Source organism: Heterodontus francisci, chromosome 35 (genome assembly GCF_036365525.1).
Source record: "Heterodontus francisci isolate sHetFra1 chromosome 35, sHetFra1.hap1, whole genome shotgun sequence".
Lineage (NCBI taxonomy): Eukaryota > Metazoa > Chordata > Chondrichthyes > Heterodontiformes > Heterodontidae > Heterodontus > Heterodontus francisci.
Genome location: NC_090405.1, coordinates 40,436,699 through 40,449,071, shown reverse-complemented (window position 1 = coordinate 40,449,071; position 12,373 = coordinate 40,436,699). Strand labels below are relative to the sequence as shown.

Genomic DNA, 12,373 nt, shown 5'->3' with positions numbered 1-12,373 from the left:
AAGATCAAACTGCAATCAATGACTTTAAATCAAACTCAAAAGACAGTAAATGAACTCCAGCTATTGTTTCAAACCTTGCTCCTTTTCTGTCTTCTATTTGCATGTGTTCACTTATGCATGCTAGTGTGGTTGTGTATTTCTAGTAATTTAACAGTTAACATTTTAAGGTTAAACTTGCATCTTGTTTAAATTTAAGTACCTGTCTGTTTTTCTTTGTCATTACAATTAGAAAACGGTGAACAAGAATTCAGAGGGGAAGCTAACAACATGGTGTTTAAAAAAAAAAAAAAAATTAAACCCTGTTACAGCCAAACCAGGAAAAGGCTGAGGGAACCCCAGACCCCTTTCTCACCTGGTCATAACCATGTTTCAAAATCCATGTGATCAGAATGACTAAAATTGGATATACATTGTAATACCTTTTTTATAAAGATGGGTTTACAGGAGCTAGATTTGCATTGGGAGTCACGCCATTAAATATTATTTGCTGTGTGCATTTTGGGAGCAACTCATGGGTCCTGGGAGATTACTGTTGATCTTCAGCTTGTCTTGCCTCAATGGCAATTCAATAAATGCCAGTCTGCTTCTCTGGTTTAGTCACAAACCTTCTGCCCAACACCCCCCTGCCCAGTGACACTTTTTTTGTCTCTAACATCAGCTGGCAGCCACTGTTCTATTGCCACGTTACACTTGTGAGCTATTTTGGTTTGGCTTTTATTTCCCTCTGGGAGGTGACTCCCTCTTTTTCCAAGTGGGAACGCCTTGTGGGTTAAAATGAGCTGACTCAAGAGAATAGCTTCTGAAATCAGTGTAAAGGAAGATGTGCTGTTTTCTGATTGGCAGGCTGCATAACAATGGTGAATTCTCTGAAGCTGGTGTTGACATATTAGAAATTAAAAAAAAAAATTACACTTAGTCCTAGTGTTTTGAGTGCATAGCTAAAGTTAACCTTTTTTTCTGTGTATAAATGTATTACTACATGGTAGTAAATTAGTAGCTTCGTCCTAAATTTTATAGCCAATTTGGGCATTTTTGCAGCTCTAACTTTGCTCACTGATCACTTTTTTTAATTTTAACTGAATACAAAGGGCTTGCACTTGTACAGTGCCTTCTATCACCTCTGGTTATTCCAAAGGTGCTTTGCAGCCTTTGTGTTCTGCGTTGTAACCAGATTACACAAGGTCTCCAAAGAGCAATGAGGTAAATGATCAGATAATCTTCTCTACTGAGAGGGCTGAATATTGGTCGGGACACCAGGTTGACCACCTTGCAGTTTTGTAATTGTGATTGAACTGTAGTGAAGCTTGAGCTGCACTTGCTTAGTTAGCTTCCAGTTCCTGCTTTCATAGCATTAGGGCTGGGGTAGAGTGGCGGCTTGGTTGCAAATCAGTTTGGTCACGCCTAGAATCATAATTTACAACATGGAAGGGGGCTGTTTGGCCCATGTCCGCACCAGCCAACAAAGCCATCCACCCTAAATCTCACTTTCCAGCTCTTGGTCCGTAAGCTTTGTAGGTTATAGCACTTCAAGGGTTTGTGCCTCTATCTCTTGTAGTGAGTTCCAAATCCCCCCACAAACCTGACTGGAAAAGATCCCTCTTAAATCCCTTGCCTTAAATCTAACCTGTTATCCACCATCAACCAAGGGGAATGGGGTCTTTTCTATCCACTCTCTGGACCCCCTTAATTAAACACTTCAATTCTGTCTCCCCTCAGCCTCCTATTAGAGGTAACAAACAGCCCTAGCCTATCCCATCTTTCCTCCTAACTATAAAATTCTCCATTCCAAATAACATTCTCAAATCCTCTCTGCTGCAATCACAGCTTCCTCACGGTGTGATGTTTCATAGACTTGTGAAGGTGAGGGGTAAAGTATTCCATTGGACATCTTGGAGTGCCTTTGATTTTTTTTTTAGAAAGCTGGACCAGCTCAGCCAATGATGGAGCTGTCTGACCTGACGTTTCATTGCATATTCAATCCTGGAGCGCTCTACGTAACTAAGATTGTCACCACATGGGCTACAGCAGTTCAAGAAAGCTCATCACTTCAGAGCAACCAAGGATGGACAATAATGCCATCCTTGTCAGTGATCTTGATATTCAGGGAATGAGGAAAAAAACACTGGTTCTGCTGCACACACTGATTATTGCATATCTTTACTGAACTGTCTGTTATACAGCTGAGGTGGGCTCTGTAGGTTCTTCAGTCTTGCCTGCATTGGGAATAAACTTTCCAAAACCTTTTCGGCGTGCACAGGGCATGTGGGTAAATTGAAGATGTCCTACTGTAGAAATGGCTTTGTCAGTATAGGGCACCAGCTAAGGCTGTTTCTCTTCTCTCTTTCCCCACCCCCCACCCTTTTTAATACAACTCTCCTTTTCTCTAACATAATTTAGATACTGATGCTTTGGGCCACTTGGGTGAGGTTCCAGGTGGTGCTGTCTTAACTCTGAAACGGTTTGGTGTTGGCTTTTTTCCAACAGTACTGCACTTGGATCAGAAGGTTCTGGGTTCAAATCTCACTCTTTTGAACCTGTTCAGTGCAGCACACTGCACTTATCAGCTGCAATCTTTTAGATAAGATGTTAAACTAAAGCCTTGCCTGCCTTCACTTGGCTTAAAGATCTTTGTATAGGAACAGAGAGGCATTCTCCCCAGTGTTGTAATTCCTCGACCAGTATCTCTAGAAAAGATAATCTGCTCATTGCTTTGTGACATCCTGCTGTGCACAAATTGACTGTCTGCTTTCCCTTCATCACAACTGTGGATACTCTTAAGTAGTTTGAATAGGCTTTGAAGCACATTTGGATGTTGTGGGTCTGTGAAAGGTGCTACATAAATGCAAGTTTGTCCATTTTCTAAACTAAATCATGGTCTTGCTAGTCTAGATATTTCAGGACTCATCTTTCCACCTGGATAATCCAAGAGGACAAATGCTCTCCAGCTCCTCCTGAACAGCACTGACACAGCTCTGGAGTAAGGTCTGCCCCTCCACCCTTTAGCTCTGGATGGTGAATGACTTTCCCACCCTAGGGTGTCAAAGATGCTGTAGATACAAACTTCCAAAGTGACAGCTAATGGACAACAGCACCTGGCAGACTTGTGGAATAACTGCTCACATCTTGCAAGACATGACTACTTTCCTGTTTGTCACAACAGCAGCGAGTGTTTGGAGAATCCAAGATACTTCTATTGCAATGGTGGAATGGTATCACAGTGCCCTCTAATGGTCCTTGAGTTCATTACAATATTTTGCTTGCAGCAATTCACAGAAGGTCCAATGTGAGGGGAACAATCTATTAGCATGTAAAGAATTATAAATCTAATCGGTATGTTCAGGGTTTTATAAGTAAGGAGAAACTGTTTCTAAGTAGCAGGAGCTTGGACAAGTTCCGATTTAAGACAATTGGCAGATGAGCCAGTGGAGAGGTGAGAATGAGTTCTGGAATGCATTGCCTGAAATGTATTGGAAGCAGATTCAAAAGTAACTTTTCAATAAATTGGCAATGTACTTAAAGGGGAAAGAACAGGGGCATGGGACTAACTGGATTGATCATCTGCCACTCAATAGGCCAGAATACTTGTGCTGCACCTGTCTTCCCTACCAGAAGTTAGTTCTGCTGGATAATGCTGGAATGCATTAAACTGATCCCACCTTCCATTAATGCAGCAGGGGCTTTGTGTAGATAGAATAAAATAGTTTTCTTGATCTAATCTTTAGTAAGTGTCCTCAGATCTGTGAACCCTGCCCAGATGTGTTTCTTTTGACTTGTACAGAACATCCTATACTTTAGTGTAAGGCTGATCCATTGAGCTACAAAATATTCTTTTAGAGCATAGACCGGCCCAGCAGTTCTATACCAGTATGTACATTCCACACCTTGTCCTTCCTTCATCAACATGACCTGTTCCTTGCACCTTCATCTATCTTCCCCCTTTGATGCATCTATGCTATTCCATTACTACTTGTAGCATATTCCACTCTCTGGGTAATTTTTGTTTTTCCTTTACTGGATTTATTAGTGACCCTTATTTATGGCCCTTGTTTCTGGTCTTGCCCACAACTGGAGTCACCTCTGCATTTGCCCTATTCAACCTTTCATAATCTGTCATCCGGTCACCCCTAAGTTGTCTTTTTGGCCACTCTAGAAGAGGTTTGACCTGTTTAATCTTTCCTGGTGGGCATAACCCCTCAGTTCTGGTATCATTCTAGTTTTTTGCACCACCTCCAGTATATTATAACCAGTATATTTAAGCTTTGATGCAAGCTTACCATAAATTGATTTTTCAATCCTATCCCCCTCAATGAACCCCTGTGCTTACTGATCTTCTGAATCTCTGTACCCCAGACCTCTAAGTCCATTTAGACACTTGTTCTCCAAGAAGTACCTCTCTCAATGAACTAAATATAGATACATTTAGTTGCCTGCTAATTAACTAAATTGGAGTTCAACTTGTTAGTCAGTTTTATTTGGAACTTGATTTTATTTTTCAGATGCAAGACTAGACCGGCCATATGAACGCGTTCACTTCCCAGGATTTGGAATTGCAATCATCCTCCTATGTGGCCTGGCAGTCATCTCTCTCCCAGTGCTGGCTTTTCTGGTGAGTGCAAGTGAACAGTGGAGAGTTAATAAATTTCACATTGTGCTTCATTCACTTGCACAGAGCCCAAATGATGTATTTGCGTAGTTGCTAATTTTAAATACTATCTAAATTACAAGAATTTGGAAATGCTGCAGTTGCTCATCCTGACCATAACATGTTCACTTGACACTTGGTTTTCAACAATCTACATCTGTTACCTGAAGGGGCAATATTATAGGTCTTGCATCTTAGATGCTGCCACCCTCCAAACAAGGTATATAACCAATTCTACTGGAAAGGGAACTTTTTTGCTGCTTTTTGGATGTTCATGAAATATTTACAGCAGTGCTGGATTACACAAATCTAAGCATTACAGCTTGGCTATGAATAAGAATTGGGTTTTGTGCTCTAGTTTTGATATTTCCTTTTGTAGGAAATTACTTTTTTTTTTAAAAAAAAACTGTTAGTAGATTGCTTAATTTTTCTGATTTTTCATGGGATGAGTGTTGCTGGCAAAGCCAGCATCTGTTGCCCATCCCTAATTGCCCTTGACAACTGGCTTGTTTGCCCATGCAGAAGGCAGTTAAGAGTCAACCACATTGCTGTGGGTTTGGAGTCACCTGTAGGCCAGACCAGGTAAGGACAGTAGATTTCCTTCCCTAAAGGATGGTAGAGAACCAAATGGGTTTTTACAGCCCCTCAATTGTTTCATGGCACCACTACTGTGACTAGCTTTCAATTCCAGATTTTTATTGTATGTATTGAGTTGAAATTTTGTCAGTGGCCATGGTGGGATTGAGCCCATGTCCCCCAGGGCATTAGCCTGAGCCTCTGATTACTGACATTATCACGACATAACTGTCCCTCCTATTGGGTCCCAATTTTAGGCCTAATTGGGCCTAAGTTTTCCTTTGGGGGGGAAAAGCAGCAAAAGACTGCTAATTTTAGACTTTGTTGCAAGTAAGCAACCTATTTTGGCAAATACACTGACCAACACTGGCTGCTACTCAAAAATAATCCAGCCTGGAGGATGAGTGGCATATTTGGATTGCTGGAGGGAGACTTGAGACTTTTTTCGTCTTGTATGAAGCCTCTTGGTAAATGCTGTCTGGAGACCACCCTATATCGTTCATTCAGCCTCTTAATCAGATCTTCGGATTAGAATTTGTAGGCTTATAAATGATGTATTAGTGTATGCTTGACACCACACAGCCAGGTTGAGGTACTGCGTGTGTTCTTTCCGCCTATAATCTAATTAGTGTGGAGCAACTGGAATCACTAACTTATTTTCAGCTTGGGCCTCAAGCAAATTTACGATGACTTTCGCACTGTGCAAGTTGCCTGGGAGTGAAGCCTCCCTTTTACACTGAGGTGGTGTGTGGAGGAACTTGCTGTCCAGAAATAAAGGTTGGATTTGAATCCAGCATTTAGGGTTAAGTTTAGAACTGCAGGTAACTATTTTGGAACTGACTTCAAAAGCAGGTCACTGAATCTGATAAAGGTCACTTAAAAAGCGAATATATTGAAATGTGATTTCTTGCTTTGGGTTTAGTGCTGGAAATACAGATTCTGTGCTGCATGCCAGAAAAGTGTCTCGTTTGAAGCATGGGATGTTGAATGTGGCAATGCAAGTGTCCAGATACCACTGCCAGAGGTGAGCTTTTAAAACTCCTTCCACTCTACCAGAATCCAGTAAACTTAGCTGGCAACAGCATGACTTAATTAAAATCTGTGTAAATATGTTGAGATGTTTTGTTTGAGCAGAAAACACGAAGTATGCAAAGATCAGGCAGTGTTGACATGTACAGCAAAGGGCCTGAAACACTTTTTTTTTCTGTACAGTTACTGCCTGACCTGGAGTTTCCAGTTTTCCCTTTTCAGATTTAAAACCTCTGCCGTATGCTGTCAAACTTTTTTCTTTTCACCTTTGTCTCCCTGCCTTCCATCAAGATTCATTGCTACTGATTTTCGTCCATACATTTTCTCTGTAGAGCAACTCTGGCACTTTCTACCTGAAAGGAACTTAAAATGAAAATTGTTAGATATTTAAAAACTCAAATTGACTTTGGGCAAGAGAAGTTCCATTTTAGACTTGACTACCATTGCAGAAATAGGCATATTTTTGAATTAAACTCCTTTTTTTTTTGTGCCTGTTTGAATGCAGCACATTTTATCTTGTCAGCCTGAACTGAAGGCTGAGATATATTGACACCTTTATTCTATTTTAGAAGCTTGATTCTAGGAGGTTTGTGTTTACAGGCCACATTGCCTATCCTCCTGGATGTCCCAAAGTGCTCCAGTGGTTGTGAAGTGTTAACTTGTGCATAGCAAGATCCCATAAGCAGTGCAATAAATGACCAGGTCATCTGTTTACTGAATTGCAGGATAAATGTTGGCTAGGACACCAGGGGAAAAATACCCCTGCTCTTTGAAATCTTTGAGATCTTTGTGTCTGTCTGAGGGGGATGGGCAGGGTCTCCATTTAACATTTGAGTGTTCAGTTACTTCATCTGTTCCATTCCACTGGTGCAGGTTGCTGTTGTGATTTGGAGACCCCCATGCATTGCACTGTAGTCATGCCATTAGTATAAAAATACATTACCTTTTTCAAATAGTTAGATGCAGTGAACTTGCTTTAACTGGAATGTGTGGGTTCCACAATATCCCATTCACTAGATGCCTAGTAAAACTACATTTAAAAGCCAGCCTGGATTAATTCTTCCTCCAATAAATAGTTAACAATGCAAACTTACAATGTACAAAATTGTCAATGATGCGCGTGTTCAAACCAAACCTGACCAGTAATGAATTCTAGATTCATTGCAATTGTAACAGTATGAGGCTATTCGGCTTGTATCTGTGCCAGCTCTCGAACACCTCAACCAGTCCCAACCCCTTGCTCTTTCCCTTTGTAGCCCTGTAATTTTTTTCCTTCCAGATAATCCAATTCCCTTTTAGAAAGTTACAGTTGAATCTGCCTCCAGTGCATTTCCAATTCCCAAGTTTTTTTTTTTCTTCCGCTCACCTTTTTTAAAAATCTGTGTCCTCTGGTTCTCGACCCTTCCACTAATGGGAAGGAGCTGTGCTCTCTTGACTCTGTCCAGATCCCTCATGATTTTGGACACTTATCAAATCATCCCCTACCAAGGAGAACTGTCCCACTTCTCCAATCTAAGTCCCTCCCTGGAACCATTCTCCAATGTTTTCTGCACCCTACCTAGAGCCTTCACATCCATCCTAAAATTCTGGTGCCTAGAATTGGACACATACTCCAGTTGAGGCTGAACCAGTTTTATAAAAGCTCATTAACATTTAAAGGCCTATATCGTTGCTAAATACAAGCCCTGCATCTTTCACTGAACCATGGGTATAGTCACTTTTTGCCACTAGATGTCAGGCCAGTAATTCTTTAGCACTACACATTGGGGAGGAAAAAGTATGGTTATGATTTCTCCAAGTGGAAGAAAAATATACTTTGGCTAAAATATAGGACATATGTGCAGTTTTACAGTAGTAATGACAGCAAAATCAGTGTTCAGTTGTTCCTCAATCCAACAGGGCAGCGCAGTGGTTAGCACTGCAGCCTCACAGCTCCAGTGACCCGGGTTCAGTTCTCCGTACTGCCTGTGCGGAGTTTGCAAGTTCTCCCTGTGACTGCGTGGGTTTCTGCTGGGTGCTGCAGTTTCCTCCCACAGCCAAAGACTTGCAGGTTGATAGGTAAATTGCCCCTAGTGTAGGTAGGTGGTAGGAGAATTGAAGGAAGGTGGGGATGTAGTAGGGAATATGGGATTAATGTAGGATTAGTATAAATGGGTGCTTGATGGTCAGCACAGACTCGGTGGGCCGAAGGGCCTGTTTCAGTGCTGTATCTCTCTGTAACAGCAACTTGGACTCTGCAGTGTCTGTTAATGTGGATAACACAAACTGCTATTGGTCAACTACACACTTTCTGGAGAAAGTTTAAAGTCCCAGTTGCCCCCTCCCCCACTGCAGTCTGCAAACAATCAGAGCTACACTACCCAATCAAACAAATGAGGTGTAATTGTGTAATTGGTTTTTGAGCAGCTTACTAACTTTGCTACTGAACAACCTCTCAGACCCTGAAAATCTAACTTCAATTCTGTGGGATGTCAAATTTTAAAATTAAGTTTGATGTTTCCACTTCTACCTTTTAATCCCATTTTATTATCCGAAAATTAGCTGTGCAGGGTATCCCTGCTGTGGCCAAACTAATGAATAACTGACCCATTCATCACCTTGTATTTTATTTCATGTATCCCACCAGTTAAATGCTTGTTTGGTTTTTTTTTTCCATCCATGCACCACCTAAATTCTGTTGGTGCCAATGCACTTTGTTCTCACAATATTTCTATTTGGCTTACTTCATATGATCTGCAGAGTCAAATCTGTCCAACTTTCTGTTCAGTCTTGTTCTCCTGCAAGTTTTTGTCTCAAATGTAAGTTTGTCCACTTGCTGTAACAAACTACTTTGCTGTGATGCTAAAGATGGAATGACTCCTTTTGACCTCTTTAGACAACCAGTAGACGGGCTCCCTTTTTAAATGCAGTTATTAAATTAACTTCTCATTTATTGAGCAGAGGAGCAATAACTCATTTACCCCACTGCTTTTTTTTGTTGTCACCATGAAAGATACAGGAGACATTTCAACATCAAGGATTCTTTTTCCTTTGGGTTCATATCCATCTATGGGGAGATGTACATTTGAGCAACTGCCCTAGTTGTTGGAGTTCTGGATAGATTTGAGATCTGGGAAAATTCTCTTGCCAGGTTTTCACCCACTTTAAATGACGTTAAACACTCGCCCAGGATATACTTTTAACAAACTGTTTCAAAACTAACTTTTTTTTTGGAGTTAATAGTAAAATGTGCTTAAAACTGCAGACATTTAGCTGTGGTTTGAGTCTGATGCAAATATATTTCATATGTCTGGGCTTGATTTTTATTTGGAAAATTCTGTACTATTAGAAGGATACCACCTAGTGGTTATGTTTTTATATATTCAGGTAAATCGGGAGAGTTACAGACTCCATGAAGAATATGTCAATTATTCCTTCGCACCATGATGTTTTGAGCCGAGAAGATTCTGGAGCAGTGAACAGATGATGGAACTAATCCTAATTGGGTTTTGCTCCTCTATTGGAAGAGGAACATTTGTATTGCAGTCAACTCGGCTCAGCTTGATCAAACTATAAATTCTTTCCAAGTTTCTAGCTATCTGTTTCTATCCTATCTGGGTTTAGACTAGTCATGCAAGAACTTCTGGATCAGTCATGTGCATTTAAAAATGTGTAATTATTGATGGAGTATCCCTTTTTCAAATGGCTACCATTGACTTTTTGTTTCAGGAATGAGGCGCAGGCCAGCCAAGTTGGCATTTGGGATCATTGGTTGTATTGCTGCAATAAAATGGAATTATGTGAAAATGATTGCTTTCTCCTTGGTGATCTTGTGTCCAGATTAGTGTTTACCTTGTTAGCAGCAGCCAGTAGACTGGACCTTTTGTGGTTAGACTTCCTGAAGTGGGCAAACATCAAAATGTAACTAATTATGAACCATGTAGCTATAATAGGTCATGTGCAGTAATAGTACTTGTCTGCTGGGCTTTAGTTGCTGTTCTCTACTGAGGTGCCTATAACTCTATAACTGGCTTAGAAAAAGGGATACTGCCACTTGTACATGACTGAACCAAATTTTATAAGGTAGCTACACACACCTATCTAGAGTATTTATCTCTAATTCAAAATTCTTACCTGAAGGCACTGCAGAGATAGAAGTTGTATTTTGCATCAGATACAGTTCCAAACTGAAATATAAAATTCCAGACTCTTGTCAGAAACTGAAACCAGCAAAGGAATTTTCATTGCATGTGGTTCTTGTCAATAAACTGAGGTCAATATTTCTGTGACTGGTAGTGAACATGTGCAAGATTTGTCAATGGAATGATTCAGTTTACAAAAAGTATAATTAGCTCTGAGGATTTACTGATCTTTGCAGTTGAAGCTTTCCCCTGTGAACACTACAGCTTTCCAAAATATATACACGTGCACTGCACTTAATGTTAGAATTAAGGGCTGGGTTGAAAGAGGACTTAATTTGGTGCGCTATCCTCACACTATCATTTTTTTTTTAAGGCATGGTTCTCATTTGGACATTGCCCTTTGTCACTATGGCGCTCTTGATGGGATGGCTGGAGTAGCAAGTTTGTATATTCACTGGCAGTGTAAGGGTTGCTTTTGGGAAATGGTGTTGCAATGCAGAAAATATTAACTTGCATTTGAGCTGGGAATGCCCCATACTGACAGTGCTAGATGTCGATGGTGATTTAGTGTGAGCCAAATATGCACATCGCAATTTTAATTGAACAATTTTTAACTTTTACAGTGCAAAAATTGAAGACTGGTTTAGGGGTATGTTGGTGAATCACTTTGCTCTGACCAGCTGTATCTGTAATTGAGGCTCCCCCAAAAAAAGCATGAAATCTTGTACTGAGATGTGCATGTTTGAGATCAATATCAAAGTTTAACATGCAGTCATTCCAGCAATGGAAATATCTCAAACCTGTCAGCTTATTTCTATGAACTGTGAAATCCTGAGCAAATGAGTGGCACTGGACTTGCTGCTATAATCCAGGACAACTGAGAATGTGGGCCCTCTGCTTTAGAAAGATAACATTTCAAAGCTGCAACTAATGGCTATTACAAACTTTCTTCTGAGATACAAAAGGCATACATGCAACTGGCTAATTTCAGTCCTGTCATCCAATAATGCGTTGGCTTGAGATTGACTCTGGTAATATGCCATATCATATTGGAATGGCATTTATAACTGGCTTTAAGCCAGATGCAGTGACTTCTACAATGGGTTAAGTTGTACTGCTAAAACAAAGATGTACATGTAGAATATTTGACTCATTTGAGTTTCTTTGGGGGGGGGAAGGGAGGAGGAGAAAGAAATGATAGTCATAGGATATGAATGCAATTTGAATGAAATATTCTTTAGTTCTGTAACTAGACTGCATTTATGATTACATGCAATGGGACAATGGCTTCCAAAGTTGACCAGTTGGCACCAATTTAATGTGTAAAACACTGACCAGTTAAAATTTGTTTGAAGAATGAGTTTCAAGAAAAAGCAGATTGCTTATTCTTTATCTTGTGCCTCAGCCTGAGATGGCTGGTTTGCAATAGGTTAAATATTTTTTGTAAGTTTTTAATAAAATGTAAACTGTTGATTTGAGGTATCTCTTGGTTATAACTGTTCAAAGTCCTGTGCTGCACTGCACACACCTGCCACCTACACAGCATAAATCCAACTTTCAATGGAGCAACAAAGCTGCATTAAGTGCACAAAGTCCACGGTGTTCAACCTGCATTTATATATAACTTAATGAATAATATAAAGTTGCTCCAGAGGGGGCTAATTGGACATAAATGAACATTGAATCTTGGGAGGGTTGGGTTGGATGAAGGAGGGCCTTGAGGCAGAGAAGTTTTGTGGGGGGGGGGGGGGCAAAGATTTCACTTATGGGGCCAAGATGGCTGTCAGTGCAACTGGCAATGATGGGGAAAATTGGGGGTGGGGGGTGGGGGGGGGGGGGGTTGATGGGAGAGAAGAGGGTGAAGAGAAATGCATAAGAATTGGAGAACCAGTTCTGAAGGTTGCAGGGCTGGAGAAGGCTAGAGACTGGGAAGCCATGATGGGATTTTAAAATGAGACTTTCAAATTTTAAGGTGTTGGGAGGGGAAATCTGCACCTAATGTAGG

The 12,373-nt window shown here is 40.6% G+C and overlaps 1 protein-coding gene across 1 annotated transcript in view; it reads left to right on the top strand.

The window, feature by feature from the left end:
- Positions 1-11,841, top strand: part of LOC137350533 (streptococcal hemagglutinin-like) — a 43,362-nt gene extending 31,521 nt beyond the window's left edge. Inside the window, exons 11-13 of the mRNA XM_068015193.1 lie at positions 4,497-4,606; positions 6,141-6,242; positions 9,614-11,841. Coding sequence (XP_067871294.1) covers positions 4,497-4,606; positions 6,141-6,242; positions 9,614-9,673 — 272 coding nt within the window. The 3' untranslated portion in view covers positions 9,674-11,841. The remainder of the gene's footprint in view (positions 1-4,496; positions 4,607-6,140; positions 6,243-9,613) is intronic.
- The last annotated feature ends 532 nt before the right edge of the window (positions 11,842-12,373 follow it).